Source organism: Megascapheus bottae, chromosome 14 (assembly GCF_031878675.1).
Source record: "Megascapheus bottae isolate mThoBot1 chromosome 14, mThoBot2.hap1, whole genome shotgun sequence".
Classification (NCBI taxonomy): Eukaryota; Metazoa; Chordata; class Mammalia; order Rodentia; family Geomyidae; genus Megascapheus; species Megascapheus bottae.
In genome coordinates this window covers 35,019,910-35,037,798 of record NC_143522.1, presented here as the reverse complement: position 1 = coordinate 35,037,798, position 17,889 = coordinate 35,019,910, and the positions used below count along the sequence as shown (strand labels likewise).

The window sequence follows — 17,889 nt, the reverse complement described above, 5'->3', positions numbered from 1 at the left end:
AAGCCAAACTCCCGGCCCATGAATTTGAGCTTTCATTTGACTTTCTTGGTAATAGCTGGCACTCTTAACTTTGCTGGTTAATTAGAAATGGAATCACTTAAGACTTTTCTGCCAAGGCTGGCCTTGAGCCACACCCTCCTGGTCTCAGCTTCCTGAGTAGCTAGAATTACAGATATAAGTCACTCATGCCTAGCTAAATAAGATTTCGCCATCTCAGAATCTTTAGTGCCTAGAAATGTTCCATGGTAACAGAAGCACCATGAAAAGGTGCCACAGTTGTTTCACTGGTCAAACAATGATACCTCTGCATGAATTCAGAAAATCAGAATTGTTTTAAATCATACACATACACACATACACACACACAGTCCTATACATCTATACATGCACAGACTCATACCTGTCCTTGATAAGAATGAATGGTTCTCTCCAATTCTTCTTCAAGGTCTTTGGCTCGCTTTCTATAAGGAACAAAAAATTATTCTACTATGGTATTAATATATAATAAGAAATAGTATACATTATGGGGCCGGGAGTTGGGCCTAGTGGTACAGTGCTTGCCTAGCATGCACGAAGACCCAGGTTCGATTCCTTGGTACCACATACTTAGAAAATGCCGGAAGTGGTGCTAAGGCTCAAGTGGTAGAGCTCTAGCCTTGAGAAAAATCCAAGGACAGTGCTCAGGCCCTGAGCTCAAGCCCAGGACTGGCAAAAAAGAAAGAAAAGAAGGGGGGAGGGAAATGGGTACCAAGACATGTGAAAGGGTATCAATGTATGTGAATTAATGCACCTTCTATCTGGCAAATATCATGTAACCCTTTTACTAATTACAATTAAAAAAAATTTAAATAAAAAAAAAGAAAAGAAATAGTATACATTCTCTACTAAAACAAACAAAAAAACAAAAAAATACCCAAAGTTCTTTTTCTTTTCTCTTCTTTGCCGTTATGGGATTTGAACTCTAGGACTAGGTGGTGTCCCTGTGCTCCTCAGCTCAAGGCTACTGCTCTAACCCCTAAAGCCACAGCAGCACTTCCGGTTTTCTGGTGATTAATTGGAGATAAGAATCTCTCTCAAACAGTTCAGTGCCCGGGCTGGCTTTGAACCTCGATCCTCAGATCTCAGCCTCCTGAGTAGCCACCATGCCCAGTCCAGAGTTCTTTTTAAACTTCAGACTATGCAAGAAGTTCTATTTTATGGGGAAAAAAAAGCCACTCTAATTAAGAAATAATCACCCCTGGGAGATTCTAAAGTACTGTGCATTTTTTCCTGACCTACTTTTAACCTGAATTAATTCTTAAAAGTACTAGTCCTCGCCCTTCACCATTGGCTCACATCTGTAATCCTAGCTACTCAGGAGGCTGAGATCTAAGTATTGCAGTTCAAAGCCATCCCTGGCACAAAAGTCTGTAAGACTCTTATCTTCAATTAACCACCAGAAAAGCAGAAGTAGCACTGTGGCTCAAAGTGGTAGAGCACTAGCCTTGAGCTGAAAAGCTCAGGGAAAGCACCCAGGCCCAGAGTTCAAGCCGCATGACTGAGAAAAAAAAAGTATTAATATTTGGGTTTATCTAAAACAGAAGACATGCAAAGATTTATATAGCATTACTGGGTTTTTATTTTCAAGAAACACGACCCTGGAAAATTAATTCAAATGTCTATAACATTGGTAAAGTTATGAAAAATGTAACAAACTCTTAGATAAAATGTTACTTATCAGTCTTAACTCTCATTTCCTGCATGGAGAACAGAAAACGTCCTTTTTTTCCTTCCTACTTTATCCCTGTTAATGCTAAAATAAATCTTTACTAAAACTGTCAAAAAAAAACAAAAAACAATGTTACTGCCGAGCGCAGTGGCTCACACCTGTAATCCTAGCTACTCAGGAAGCTGAGGTCTGAGGATCAAGGTTCAAAGCCAGCTCGGGCACTAAGTAACGAGCATTAAAGAACGTGAGACTCTTATCTCCGTTCATCACTAGAGGCTGAGATCTGAGGACGGTGACTCAAAGCCAGCCTAGCACAAATGACCAAAAGACTGTGAGACTCTTATCGCCAGTTAATCACAAGAAAACCAGGAAGTGGTACTGTGGCTCAAGGGGAAGGCAGCCGCCTTGAGCAGGGACAGCACCCAGGCCCAGCGTTCAAGCCCCATGATGGGCCAAAAAAAAAGGTTATTTTTGAGAAGTGGTACTGTGGTTCAAGAGGCAGAGTCCTAACCTTGAAAACAAAGAGGCTCAGTGACAGTGTTTTAGCTCTAAGCTCAAGCCCTTCAACCAGAAAAAGAAATAATAATATTTTGAACTCTCTACATCCCCCAAAAGCAACAGGACTTAATACCTGTAGTTCTCCAGCTCTTCGGCTGCATAGCTGATTTTTTCATCTACTTTGGAAAGTTTCTCCTCTTTCTCTAGCCGAGAATTTTCCTCTACTGTTAGTTTCCTTAAAACAGAAAGTATTTTTTAATATATATAGTATTTATAATCAATTTTTAAGTTCTACCAAAATTGACTCTTCCTATAAATGTTTCCATAATATCATAAAAAAATCACATGTAAGAAAGATAAAAGTACCTGTATTAATATTCTTAGTGTAATTTAATATTCAAATTTAATAGTATAACAGTATTAAGAGTTTCTGATACCAACTTATCATAAAATAAGATTATCCAAGGTAAGTATAAATAAAAACTACTAAGTATAAATAAAAACTACATCATTTTATCAAGCCTTCCTGTATAAAAAAGCATTATAAACCAGGCGTAGTGGCTCACCCCTGTAATCCCAGCTACTCAGGAGGCTGAGATCATGGCTCAAAACCAGCCCGGGCACGAAAGCCTGTGAGACTCTTATCTCCAATTAACCACCAGAAAACTGGAAGTGGCGCTGTGGCTCAAAGGATAGAGCAGCAACCTTGAGCTGAAGAGCTCAGGGACATGACCGACAAAGTCCCATGACTAACAAAAAAAAAGAAGCATTACATCTGTTAGCCAAGAAGCTACCAACTAGCAAATTGTATTTGGATAATTTTTTAATTGGTAGTTAAAAAAAGGGATTAGGCTTTTGAGCCTTATAATTATAATAGAATAATCACAAAGCATATAATCTTAATAGTAGCACTACTCCACTTATTTTAGTGCTCTTAGTAATAACAACATATAACTTACTGAGCCATCACTGTGTGCCAGAAAATATTCTTAGGCTTTTACATGTGTTATGCTATTATTCCTATTTTACAAAAATGAAAAGAAAGCATAGAGAAAACAAATACAGTGCTTAATTACGGAGATGTTCTGAGAAATGAAACAGGCAATTCCATCATCATGTGAACATCACACTGCACTTTACCTCAGATGCCTATGACATCTCTAGATGGCACAATCTGATGAGACTCTCATTTTTCATGTGACGTACAGTTGACATATCACCATGTGGCACATGACTGTAAAGTCACATAATCTGATGAGACTACCACTGTGTATATGGACCACCTTTGACATGTAATGTTATAACACATGACAGTAATATGACATGATCTAATGAGACTATCACCATGTATATGGTCCACCATTGACACATTTTCATAATGTGACATAACTGCAACTGGACTGAGGTACAAGGACTGAACCTAGAAGCAATGTATCAGTCACAGAAAAACATCTGCTAAGCCAGGCATGGTGGCTCATGGCTGTAATCCTAGCTACTCAGGAGACTGAGATCCTCAAAGCCAGCCCGGCACTAAAAAGGTTTGTGAGAATCTTATCTCCAATTAACTGCCAGAAAACCAGAAGTGGCGCTGTGATTCAAGGGGTAGGCCTTGAGCTGAAGAGGTCAAGGACAACGCCAAGGCCCAGAGTTCAAGCCCCATGACAGAACAAAAACAAAAGAAAAACATCTGCCAACATCTAGGGGGAAAAAAAATGAATGCACCCTCACGTGTAGGAAAGAATTTATATCTAATCCTTTTACTACCAACTTCTCTGTATTCTACTCTGAAGGACAATTATGGACATAATTTTCACTGGATATAAGTAGAAAACATTTTAGTATCACTGTGAGAATGCCACTGGCAGCAGTGACTCACATTTGTAATCTTAGCTACTCAGAAAGCTACGATCCAGGGAACTGAAGTTTGAAGTCAGCTCTGCAAAAGGGTTGTGAGACTCCATCTCCAAAATAACCAGCAAAAAGTAGGCCTGGAGGTGTGGCCCAAATGGCAAAGCATCAGCAAATAAGTACACAACCTCTGAGTGAGGCATGGAATGGTATGAGCAGATTCTCTGAGCAACTAGGCAAATGAAACTGCCATTTACTGAGACAAGGAACACTGAGGCAGGAGCATTTGCACAGGGGAAGCATGGAGAAGGAATTAATAAGAGAAGGATCCATCCACAAGTCATCGCTTGGAATTCTTGACCTAGCTGATAATAGTAAATTTAAGGCAATAATGTTACTATTTACTTGAAGTAAAACATTTTGTGAATTATCTTCTAACATCTTTCACATTTACTTCCTGGAAGAAAGCATTTCAAGATCAAGTAAGTTTCTTAAAAATGAACTGACAAAATATAATCTACCTGTAAACGGAGGATATCTAATAATCATAGTTGCTTAGTACATAACTGCTTTGTGTGTGTATATGTGTCTGTACTGGTCCTGGGGTTTGAACTCAGGGCCTGGGTGCTGTTCCTAAGCTTTTGTATTCAAAACTAGTGCTCTTTCACTTGAGCCACAGCTCTATTTCCACTTTTTTTTAATTTATTTTTTATTTATTTATTGTGGTTAAAGCGTCTCACAGACTTTCCTGCCCAAGCTGACTTCAAACTTTAATCCTCAGATCTTGATGTACTGCCTGAGTAGGTAGGAAATAGGCATAAGCAACTAGCAACAGCTTCCATAACATACATTTTTTTATAGTTCCCATCCTCGCCATTCAATGGGCTATCAATACTTTTTATTACCTGTGAAGTTTCATTTCATTTTCTTGATACAGTTCAGTCATAACTTTAAGTTTCTGCTGAAGCTTCTGGTTTTCACTTTCAAATTCTGTATTTTCTGATTGCAAAGAAACTTGTTCATCCTGAAGACTTTTAATATGCCCTAAAGAAATTTTTGAAAAGCCACTTAATTGAGTGAATATTTTGAGCCATATCTGATCATTTCAGAAAAATAAAAATTACTCAAAATAATTGATTTTCTCAAACATCAAGGGAAAATCAAAATGTATTTTTCCTACTCTGCTGTTTTTCAATATTTTACCTGAGGAACTTGATACATACTGTTTTGTTTAATGAAATCTTTAAGATAATTACAATAAAAAATATTAAAAAATAAATAAAATCTTTTTTTTTATTAAGCATTTTTTATTGTAATTAGTAAAAGGGTTACATGATATTTGCCAGATAGAAGGTGCATTAATTCACATACATTGATACCCTTTCACATGTCTTGGTACTCATTTCCCTCCCCCCCCATCCCCCCAAAATAAATAAAATCTTTAAGAGTAAAATACTAATATCATTAGATAATATTATCAGTTACAAACGTCCCGAAATATTTAGTATGAGTATTTTCTATTTGGCATCTAATTACCACCTGAGGAGTTAAAAAGAACAAAAGTTTTCAGTTTGGCTAAGAAAATAAAGATTTTGGGGGAAAGTAGGTCTTGAGGCATGAACTCAGGGCCCGGGTGCTGTCCCTAAGCTTTTTCGCTCAAGGCTAGCACTCTACCACCTCAGCCACAGGCCGCTTCCAGTTTTCTGGTGGTTCACTGGAGATAAGAGTCTCACGAACTTTCAGGCCTGGAATGGCTTTAAACTGTGATCCTCAGATCTTAGCCTCCTGAGATTCTGGATCGCAGTAGCTAGGATACAGGCATCAGCCACTAGTATCCAGCTTCAAACACTTTTGAAATACATAGTTCATCTATTATGGAAGTTTGATTATTTTTAAATATTGTTAGGTTTTTTAAAAATCTGCCCCAAGGCCGGGAGTTTGGCCTAGTGGTAGAGTGCTTGCCTCGCATGCATGAAGACCCGGGTTTGATTCCTCAGGTACCACAAACATAGCAAAAAGCCAGAAATGGTGCTGTGGCTCAAGTAGTAGAGCCCTAGCCTTGAGAAAGTCCAAGGACAGTGCTCAGGCCTGAGCTCAAGCACCAGGACTGGCAAAAAAAAAAATCTGCCCCAAATCCCATATTCAAGTCTAACCATTCCCGACAGCTCAGTTATGTCCTTCAGCATTTTTGCCATAAACATATGAGAATTTTTTTTTAATCGTTGCAAATGAAATGTCTACCAACTTTTAAAAATCCAAACAAAACTAAAAGACTTACTCTTTTGGTAGTGGTGGTCATGTTACTCGCACTTGAACTTGGTTTCACATGGAACTCTGCCACATGAGCCATGTGCCCAGCCCTTTTCAGCGCTCGCTGGTTTTCAGGAAGGGGTTCCTGCCCAGGGCTAAGCTAGACTACAACCCCACTTATGACCTACGGGCTAAGCTAGACTACAACCCCACTTATGACCTACGGGCTAAGCTAGACTACAACCCCACTTATGACCTACGGGCTAAGCTAGACTACAACCCCACTTATGATCTACGGGCTAAGCTAGACTACAACCCCACTTATGACCTACAGGCTAAGCTAGACTACAACCCCACTTATGACCTACGGGCTAAGCTAGACTACAACCCCACTTATGACCTACGGGCTAAGCTAGACTACAACCCCACTTATGACTTACGGGCTAAGCTAGACTACAACCCCACTTACGACCTACGGGCTAAGCTAGACTACAACCCCACTTATGACCTACGCCTCCAATGCAGGTAGGATCAAGGGATTACACCACTATGAAGAGTTTATTAAGTTTAAAAGTTACTTTATCACTAACTTTTTGCCACAGTTGGCCTTAAAACATGGTTTTCCTAATCTCTACCTTTTGAGTACCTGGAGTTACATATGTGAGTCACCGGACCTTGCCTTATTTATTTTTAAAAAAAATACAAACACAATCAGTAAAACAATGGAAATGCTTCCAATCAAAGTAAGAAATCCTTTTTTCTACAGGCCAAATATCATTCTTAAATGTGATCATGAACTATATGTATTTATAGTAATGAAACAAGCAAACCATACTGAAATTAATGCTACTAATAAGGATCAATTTTGCAATTAGCAAAATGTTAAACAGTAACATTGTAACTCACAATTTCTTATATTTTTTAATTATTTCATTAACTTTATATGAAATAGGATCAAGGGAGATGGCTTTACCTACAAGAACAACCAAACTTAGGACTATTTTTTATTTTTACAAATAGTCAACAAAAGCAAGAGTGAAAAAAAGAAAACTGAAATTGTATTTTCCATGACTGATTCAATAAATTCGTTCTCTATAATATAGAAGATGTATTTATTTGGAAAAACATTACCTGTAAGATCTTCCTTTGTTTTATCTGCTTCAGATAACTGAATGTAAATTTGATTTCTTTCTCCTTCTAAGGTTTTTAAAGAGGCATTTAACTTTAAAGAATGAAAAAAGAAACAATTATCAGTTACACAAAAGTAAAACACATGTGCAGGCACACACACATACACACACACGCGCGCGCACACGCACACACACGCGCAAACACACACTCAACATGTTAGTCCCAATTCTGAAGCTATTTATCACTTCAGTGAAATTTTCATCAAATGTGTGGAAACCCAAAAATGCATCTATCAACTTAGAATCGCTATCTTAACAATCATTAAGTTTTAGTGCAGGGAGCGAGAAAGGCAGTGAACACTTTGTACTGCAGGCTGTTTTCTACTTTCAACAAAAGTTTTGCTTGAAGCAGCCTTGAAACATTACCAAGACTTCAATTAGATTATAGTAAAGATCATAACACCTCTACAGTGCAAAAGAAAATAAAACTAGTATTCATTTCTCAAATAGGATATGGAACTAACAGAAAAAAAAATGTGCTACAGGAAGTATATGATAAAAAATAGTAAACATCTTAAATATAGTCCTTATCTGAAGAAATGAATGTAAATAAAACTTGAAAATTTTCTTTTTGGGGGCCCACGACTGGGACTTGAATTTGGTATCTGATACTTTTCCTCCTTGGCTGACACTCTACCAGTTGAGTCATATCCACCCAAAATTTGAATTATTTTATTTTAATGAATTTTTAAGTATGTGAATTACTAAAGTTAATATTAAAAAATTGTAAAAACAATTCTAGGCAAAAAGAACAATGCAGGTGGTATTACCATACCAGACTTCAAACTCTACTATAGAGCCATAATAACAAAAACAGCATGATATTGGCACAAAAATAGACCAGAAGGGGGCTGGGAGTTTGGCCTAGCCGTAGAGTGCTTGCCTAGCATGCACAAAGACCCAGGTTCGATTTCTCAGTCTCACATACATAGAAAAAAAGCCAGAAGTGGTGCTGTGGCTCAAGTGGTAGAGCTCTGACTTTGAGAAAGTCCAAGGACAGTGCTCAGACCCTGAGCTGAAACCCGGGACTGGCCAAAAAAAAAAAAAAAAAAAAAAAAAAATAGACCAGAAGATCAATGGAACAGAACAAAAGAACGAGAAATAAAACCACATACCTATAATCAACTTATATTCAACAAAGGAGTCAGATATATACAGTGGAACAAACACAGCCTATTGAATTATTGGTGCTGGGAAAATGGGGCAGTCACATGCAGAAAACTAAAAATTGACCCTAGCCTTTCGCCATGAACAAGCATTAACTCAAAATGGATCAAAGACCTCAATATCAGACCTGAAACCTTGAAACTGTTACACAACAGAGTAGGAGAGACACTGGAACTCATAGGCACAGGCAAAAACTTCCTGAACAGAATCCCAGGGTCACAACGGATTGGAGAGAGACTTGATAAATGGGACTACCTAAAAATAAAGTTTCTGCACAGATAAAAGCATAGCTATTAAAGTAGAAAGACAGCCAAGCAACTGGGAAAAGATATTTACCAATAATACATCAGACAAATGCTTAATATCCAGTATCCACAGGGAACTCAAGAAACTAATCCCCCCCCCCCAAACCCAACAAACCAATCATTAAATGGGCAAGGGAATTAAGAGAGACTTATCAAAAGAAGAGCTTAAATGGCAAAAAAAGAAACAGAGAAAATGCTCATCATCCATGGTCATAAAGGAAATGCAAATAAAAACAACCCTAAGATACCACCTTACCCAATTATTCTGAACTCAGACAATGACAGATGCTGGCAGGGTTGTGGAGAAAGAAGAACCCTACTACTGCACTGCTTGGTGGGAATGTAAACTAGTACAGCCACTCTGGAAGGCAGTTTGGAGGTTTCTCAAAAAACTAAAAATAGATCTTTTCCCTACAATCCAGCCATGTCACTCCTAGACATCTACCCTGAGCATCATAACCCAGGATATGATAAGCACACTTGCTCAGCCATGTTCATCTCTGCACTATTCACAATAGCTAAGAGATGGAAACAACCCAGATGCCCTACTACAGATGAATGGATACAAAAAGTACACTATATATATATATATATGAAGCAAGAACCCCTATCTCAAATAATTAAAATAAGTAGTACATGGAGAAGCTGGAGTTATGATTCAGGAGGAGAGCACCTGCTTAGGAAGCATGAGGTCCTGAGTTCAAACCCAGGAAGGAAAGAAGGAAGGGAGGGAGGGAAGGGGAAAGAAGGAGAGAGGGAGGGGAGGGGAAAGAAAGAGAGAGGGAAGGAGGAACAAGTAGCCAGGTGCCAGCACTTTGTATCTGTTTGAGGATCAAGGTTCAAAGCCAGCCCAGACAGTTCACGAGATCTTATCTCTAATAAGCTACTAAAAGCCTAAGTAGATCTGTGGTTCAAGTGGTAGAACGCTAACCTTGAGAAAGTTCAAGCTCCAGAACACACACACACACACACACACACACACACACACACACACACACACACACACACACACACAAAGTAAAAAATACTAAGCAGCCAAGCGCAGTAGCTCACTTCTATAATCCTAGCTACTCTGGAGGTAAAGAACATGGTTTGAGCTTTCTCCACCCAGTTACGTAGAAAGTCTAACTAAGGAGAGTGATATCAAGGCAAAAAGCAAGATCCAACTCAAAAAAAGAACAAAAGCAAAGGCGGCTGGAGGTGTGACTCAAATGGTAGGACATCTGCCTAGCAAGCATGAGACCCTGAGTTCAAAATCAAATACCACCTAAAAATAAATAAATATGAAAAGCAATTGATAAAAATTTTGATTATTTTTAAATATACTTATATAGGAACAATAAAATAGACTTAATGCAAACCTTAGCAGCATAAATCAGGTTCTTCAAGGCTCCTTTTGGTGGATTATCTGTAGTAAAAAAACAAACAAGTCATTATTTGAGAAGACAGTACAATACTAAACAGACATCCAAGTGATTACAGCCTTATGATCCCTCTTCTTATTACAACAGGAAGGAATTAGGTAGAAAGCAGAATGGCCTTGGATCTACTCCCAGGAAGCTCAACAGTAAAAGTACAGGAAGTAACATTGTATTTTAAAGCATTCTTCAACAATGACTTAAAGAATAGAGTATAACGAGAATTGAGCATTCACCTAACTACAAACCAGTCTTAAATAATCTTAACAGTCCTACAACATTCAAAATACAGCAGAATTAGGGACTGGCATAGTGGTTCAATGGTGGGGACGCCTGCCTAGCAAGTGTAAGACTCCCAGTTCAAACCCTAGTTCTGCCCAAATGTGAGTGGATTATAAGCCAGACTCAAATAACTTAAGAAAGCATAAACTCATTTTTAAAAAGGGATGATTTCTTACAAGAAATACAAGTAAAAACAAGTATATATTTGACTTTCTTTTTATTTTATAATATGGTACTTTTCAAAATTTATTTTATTTCTTTTTTATGTGGTACTGAGGAATTAAACCCAGGGCTTTACGCATGCAAAACAAGCACTCTACCACTAAGCCACATTCCCACATATTCAACTTTACAGTAGCCCCCTCATCTATCTGTGAGTTCTGCAGTTACACAAGGGGTCAGAAAAAATTAGGTGGAAAATTCTATAAAGGATTCCTAATCTGAACAGCTTGATGACTCCTCCTACCTAAACATACAAGATCCCTGTGTCAAGGGAGCCGCACGGCATATCACTAGCAGCCACTGCTGTTATCCCATGACCACAACTGAAAGATAACACATTCACATAACTTGGATGGCAATATGTATGCTGTTTTATTACTGTCATGAGTCTCTTACTGTGCCTAATTTACCACTTTTATCACAGGTATGTAGGCACAGGAGAACACACAGTATCTAGAGAGGTCATTTAGTACTAAGTGCAGCTTCTGCTATCTACTACAGAGCTTGGAAAGCACCCTCTGTGGATAAGGGAAGAGAGTTCTGTATATGTTTACTTTGGGAATGTGATTTTCTGGGCTGGAGGCATAGTTCAACTGGTAGAATACTTACCTAGCAAGTTCAACATCCTAAGTTCAAACTACAGTACCATCAAAAGTGAAAGGAATCGATTGTGAATGTAACTTTCTTATGTTAATAACATGAAAGAATTAATTCAAATCATTTCATTCTTAATGGGTCTGGGGAAACAGGATACAACATCAAAGAGAAAATTAGGTGAAGAGTATAAGGGCCTTCTCTACACTACTGTTAAATTTCTTTCAATATTTCTTTCCAAACTAAGTTGGTTAATTGGTTGTTTGGTTGGTTGGTTGGTTGGCTGGCTGGTTAATAAGCCAGAGGAAGTAGTTTGGGATACAGGAAGTTGCTACAGTGTAGATAAATTCTGCTGAGTCCAGAATGTAACCAGAAATAGTAATAATAATTATGCTAAGCCTGGCCGTAGGATTACAGGCTCACACCTGTAATCCTAGCTACTCAGGAGGCTGAGATCTGAGAATCAAGGTTCAAAGCCAGCCCGGGCACAAAGGACCTGAGACTCCTATCTCCAATTAACCTCTAGAAAATGGGGAAGTAGGACTTGGCTCAAGGGTAGGGTGATAGCCTTGGGCTGAAGAGCTCAGGGACCAAGCTCAGACAGACTTCAAGCCCCATGACCCACAAAAAAAAAAAAAAAAAAAAAAAAAAGATTATGATAAAGTACTATCTTACTACAGCAAAAGCTGCATTATGACATGAATTACTGACTTCCTTGACACATTTCTAAACTATTCACCCATTCACAGTATTAACTTACAGTACAAGGGAAAACAACTACTAAAATGATTACAATGTAACTTTTTCAAGTATTACCACAAAGATATGTTAAACATGAAGAGAACAGAGGAGGAAGAGGCAGTGAATCTGCCCAGAAAGGTCTATTGAACAGACCTGATTCCAGCCAAAGCTAAACTATGGGATGGTGAGAGGACAGAGTGTTTAAAAGAGATGTGAACAAAATATGTAGTACACTTGGAGACACAAAGGAAACAGAAGAGCTAGTCACCATTTATCAAAAGAGGATGAGTCATGACTTAATACCTAAGTGAGCAACACTTTCCGATTCACTCTTCAGTTCCAAATCCCAGTTACCATCATCGATTATGTCTTCTCCAAGCACAGCAGCCCAATCTTTCATCTTTAGCAAGCGCTCGGTCAAAGACTTGACATTGAGAAGAGGAAAACAAAAACAAAAGGATAATGATTTATACCAACAGCTTAACAATTCAGAAATATACAACACAAGTTCCCAAATAATCAGCCTGGGCACTAAAGACTCTCATCTCCAATTAATCACTAGAAAGCAGGAAGTGGGACTGCGGCTCAAGGGGTAGAGTGGTAGCCTTGAGCTGAAGAGCTCAGGGACAGCGCCCGGGCCCAGAGTTCAAGCCTATGACCCACAAAAAAACATGAACTACACAATTTGTGGGAAGGAAGAACTGGGAGAAAGCAAGGGAAGGGATGACAGGGATGACATTGCTCAAAAATAAATGTCCTCTTAGGACATGAGTGTGGCCTAGTGGTAAAGTGCTCACCTAGCATGCACAAAGCCCTGAGTCTGATTTCTTTGGTGCCACATACAAAGAAAAAGCCAGAACTGGCACCGTGGCTCAAGTGGCAGAGCACTGGCCTTGAACAAAAAATGTCTAAGAACAGTGTCCAGGCTCTGAGTTCAAATCCCAGGACTAGCAAAAAATAAAAATAAATAAATGTACTCTTTAACTCATGTAACCCTAACTCCTGAGTATATCACCTTTACAATAATTAAATTTTAAAAAGCACTCCAGTTATTTCTATATAAAGTACAAAATCTGATATGGGCTCATTCTTACTAACAGATGACTATACAGTAGAAAAAATGTTGACTCCTATGACATTGTTCACATTATCCAAATAGGAGTGCCATTACATTCTGTGTGCAACCAAATCTGCAAGTGAGGCATCTAAACAAAAAAATCAGGTTTTGTTTGTACTTATTCAAGTGAATAAGAGGTTGAGGACTCAACTGAGATACAGAAGAAAAAAGAAACATTATAAAAGAGAATCAAGGGTAAGAAGTAGCTTAGCACATATGAAGGCCTGGGTTCCATTCCTCAGAACCACATAAATAGAAAAAGCTGGAAGTGGCACTGTGGCTCAAGTGGTAAAGTGCTAGCCTTGAGCAAAAGAAGCTCAGGGACAGTGCACAGGCCCTGAACTCAAGCCCCAGGATTAGCAAAAAGAAAAAAAAAAAAAAAAAGGAAAGACAGCAGTGGCTTATACCTATAATCCCAGCTACTCAGGAGGCTGAGATCTGAGGATCATGGTTTAAAGCCAGCTCAGCCACTAAAGTCCATGAGACGCTATCTCCAATTAACCACCAGAATGCCAGAAGTAGCACTGTGGCTCAAGGGATAGGACGGTAGTCTTGAGCTGAAGAGCTGAGGGGCAGTGCCCAGGCCTAGAGTTCAAGCCCATGATCCACAAAAGAGAGACAGAGACAGAAACAGAAACAGAGAGACAAAGAGAGAACATATCAAACTGGGAATGTTAAAAGTTTTCCGACCGTTTTTGTTTTTTGTTTTTTCGTTTTCTAGAGTTAAAGCTTTTCTGGCACTATAGATAATAAAATGACTATGTCACAAATTTCTCTGGGAAGATCACTCTGCTCTAAAATTTTCACTATGCAGTCCCCCCTGCCTTCAGGCTTCCAGGCACAATTAACAGGGCCTATGTCTTCTGATTAGGAAAAAGTCTTAAGCTTTTTAGATTAAGCATGGAAAAGACAGGCACCATCACCCCTCAGTATCCACAGGAGATTGGCTCCAGGACATGACCCACCCCGGCCACAATACCATCACCAAAATCCCTTATTTAAAACACATAACCTATGCACATTCTCCTGTATCCTTTAAACCAACTGATTATTTATAACACCTACTGTAATACATATACGATAGACAAGAAAAGTGTTACACTGTATTATTTAGAGAAGGACAATAAGGAAAGAAGTCCTCACATGTTCAGTACAAGTGTATTTTTTTTTTGCCAGTCCTGGGTACTGGGTACTCAGTCAGGGCCTGAGCACTGTCCTTGGGAGTTTCTCAAGGCTAGAACTCTACCACTTGAGCCTCAGCACCACTTCTAGCTTTTTTCTATGTATGTGGTACCAAGGAATCAAACCTGGGTCTTCATGCATGCTAGGCAAGCACTCTACCATCAGGCCAAACTCCTGGCCCCAGGTATATTGTTTTTAATATTGACACTCTGTGGTTGTTAAATCCATAGAAGAGGAGCCTATGGATACAGAAAGCCAACTATATATAAATAATGGGGGAGGGGCCGGGAGTTTTATTCCTGTGATTAGAGTCAAGTTTCAATTCAATTTATTTTGCAAAAAGTCTACATCATTTGGCTAGGTACTGGTGACTCATGCCAATAATTCTAGCTACTCAGGAATTTGAGATCTGAGTATTACAGTTCAAAGCCAGCCTGGGCAGAAAAGTCCATAAGACTCTTATCTCCAATTAACCACCAGAAAAATGGAAGAAGAGCTGAAGATCAAAGTGGCAGAGTGCCCTGAGTTCAACTACCAAAACAAAAAAGAAATTTCTTCATCGCTATTAAAGCACATAACATCCCTAAATCTAGATTATTAAAGCTAGTGTGTACAGGTATTATGTGTCTATGTGGGTGTATGTATACACATATATATGTCTCTCTATATAATACTTTATAGTACTATCTTGAAAGTTCTCTGAAAATAAGTCATTTTTGTCTTTCTTGTACGATATTTATGAATACATATTTGTATATATATATACACATATACATGCAGAAGTATTTATATTCATATGTACATGTGTATATATATACACATATGTCTGTGTGTATGTGTGTGCGTGTGTGTGACCTTAACTGTTCACCTGGTTTCACAAATTCTTTCCAACTTCCTCTTATTAACAGAAGTAGACTACAGAGTAATGAGAAAGATAAAAATCATTCTTTTTCTTCTTTTTACTAAATACCCAGGCTAAAATACTGAAGAAATAGAAAAGGACATATGATATGTTTTTGTTGTTGTTGTTTTTTGTGGGTCCTGAGGCTTGAACTTGGCCTGGGCACTGTCCCTGAGATCTTCAGCTCAAGGCTACTGCCCTACCCTTGAGCCAAGCCCCACTTCCCATTTTCTAGAGGTTAACTGGAGATAAGAGTCTCAGGTCTTTTGTGCCCGGGCTGGCTTTAAACCTTGATCCTTCGGATCTCAGCATCCTGAGTAGCTAGGAATACAGGTGTGTGCCACCATGCCCATCTTGATATGTTAATATATGTATGCTACAAAACTACACATCTTCAAGAAGCATTTGACAATCTGGACAAAAATAAATGAAATAAAAGCTGTTGAAAGTAAAATTTCAAATGTTTAAGCTACTATGAGATTCCTGTGAACTCAGACATAAAGCCAGGAGGGCCATTTACCTGGATATGATTTTCTTTATCACTCAGAACTTGTTCTGCCTGCAGTGTGGAGTCCTCAAATGTTACCTTGTGTTTATTAAGTTCACTCACTTGTTCTTTCCATACTTCAATTTCCTGTAAAAGCTGAAATGGAAACAATAGCAAAGACATTCAACTCCTGTGATACGCCCAGACCACTCTTGTATGTATTTATGTGTCTGAGAAACAAGACACAGTGCTATCACTTACACAAAAATGGCTCATTTGCAGAGAACTTTCAAGATAGTTCTATAAAGTAATACACACTTAAAATATTCTTCAACTGATTTACACAATAAGTTTATATCAAATGAACATGCTTATCTATTAGATATGCTAATTTCTATTACTCTTATATCCAATATAATGTACATATCTTATTTGTATTAAAATGAATTTTAATTATCATGCTGTTTTGTACTGAAAATAACTGATCCTTAGAAATCCCATCAATCTAGGAAAAATCAGAGTTTATATAAATTATTATACATGTTATAAAAGAAAAAGAATCGAATCTATTAACATAGAATGAAATTTTTCACTAAAAAGACTTGGAAAATAATAAAAAGGGTGGCATTGATCAAGGCGCATTGTACTAATAACCTGATAAATGGAACTGTAACCTCTCTATATAATTTCTTAAAAAAATAAATAATATAGAGCCAGGTGCCAGTGGCCCATGCCTATAATCCTACTGTAAGCCTATAAAGCTACTCAGAAGGCTGAGGTCTCATGACCTCAATTCAAAGTCAGCCCAGGCACAAAAGTCCATAAGATTCTTATCTCTAATTAACCACTAGAAAACTAGAAATGGCAATGTGGCTTAAGTGATAGACTGTAGCCTTGAGCTGAAGAACTCAGGGACAGTACCCAGGCCCAGAGTTCAATAGACAAAAAAAATGAAAATGAAGGCCGGGCACAGTAGCTCACACTTCTAATCCTAGCTACTCAGAAGGCTGAGATCTGAGGATCCAGGTTCAAAGCCAGCCCCGGCACAAAAGGGGCTAAGCCTTTTATCTCCAATTAACCTCTAGAAAACAGGAAGTGGGGGGCTCAAGGGTAGGGCCATAGCCTTGAGCTGAAGAGCTCAGGAACATCATCCAGACGGAGTTCAAGCCCCACGACCCACAAAAAAATAAAAATAGTGCTCACTTCAGCAGCACATATACTAAAATTGGAACAATTCAGAGATTAGCATGGCCCCTGTGCAAGGATGACACGCAAAATTGTGAAGCATTTCGTATTTTTTCTGGCCAGCCTATGAGTTTTATGTTAGAATTTCACTTCGAACCCAATGAATATTTCACAAATGAAGTGTTGACAAAGACCTATAGATGAGATCAGAACTAGATGATTCTGATCCCTTTTCTTTTGATGGACCAGAAATTATGGGTTGTACAGGGTGTCAGATAGATTGGAAAAAAGGAAAGAAGGTCATTTTGAAAACCATTCAGAAGAAGCAGAAACACAAGGGACATGGGACAGTTCGAACTGTGACTAAATCAGTTTCCAATGATTCTTCTGTAATTTTTTTGTCCCTCCTGAAGTTCCTGAGAGTGGAGATTTGGATGATGACGCTGAAGCTACTCTTGCTGCTGACTTTGAAATTGGTCACTTTTTACATGAGCTCGTACCCTCAAGATCCCTGTTATACTGGTGAAACCACTGAAGATGATGATGAGGAGGAGGAGGAGGAAGGAGGTAAAGAAGCAGATGAGGTAATGTTTACCAAATGAGCAAAGAATTCTCTGTATAAAACATTCAGAAGCAAACTAAATGACTTGTGTATTCCTTTACCATAATCATTATTCTGTGCTTTGGGATAAATTTTGGACTATATGAATTTAGAATTCTACAGCCAAACAATGTATGTATAAAGTTTCAATAAATAAACTGCAAAACTCAAAGAAAAATAAAAATAAAGTAAA

The 17,889-nt window shown here is 38.3% G+C and overlaps 1 protein-coding gene and 1 non-coding gene across 6 annotated transcripts in view; one reads left to right on the top strand and one right to left on the bottom strand.

Annotated features, from left to right (window-relative positions):
• Positions 1-17,889, bottom strand: part of Mia2 (MIA SH3 domain ER export factor 2) — an 84,718-nt gene that overhangs the window by 24,911 nt on the left and 41,918 nt on the right. For all 5 annotated transcript variants that reach the window (XM_090345017.1, XM_090345020.1, XM_090345019.1 and 2 more), the window contains 7 exons: positions 15,944-16,066; positions 12,527-12,647; positions 10,328-10,374; positions 7,436-7,526; positions 4,960-5,098; positions 2,340-2,441; positions 401-461 (listed from right to left, as the gene is read on the bottom strand). In XM_090345017.1, the coding sequence (XP_090201143.1) occupies positions 401-461; positions 2,340-2,441; positions 4,960-5,098; positions 7,436-7,526; positions 10,328-10,374; positions 12,527-12,647; positions 15,944-16,066 (684 nt within the window). The remainder of the gene's footprint in view (positions 1-400; positions 462-2,339; positions 2,442-4,959; positions 5,099-7,435; positions 7,527-10,327; positions 10,375-12,526; positions 12,648-15,943; positions 16,067-17,889) is intronic.
• On the top strand, positions 17,106-17,209 carry LOC150055058 (U6 spliceosomal RNA). Its single transcript, XR_016537745.1, has one exon. It is a non-coding gene; the product is annotated as a U6 spliceosomal RNA (small nuclear RNA).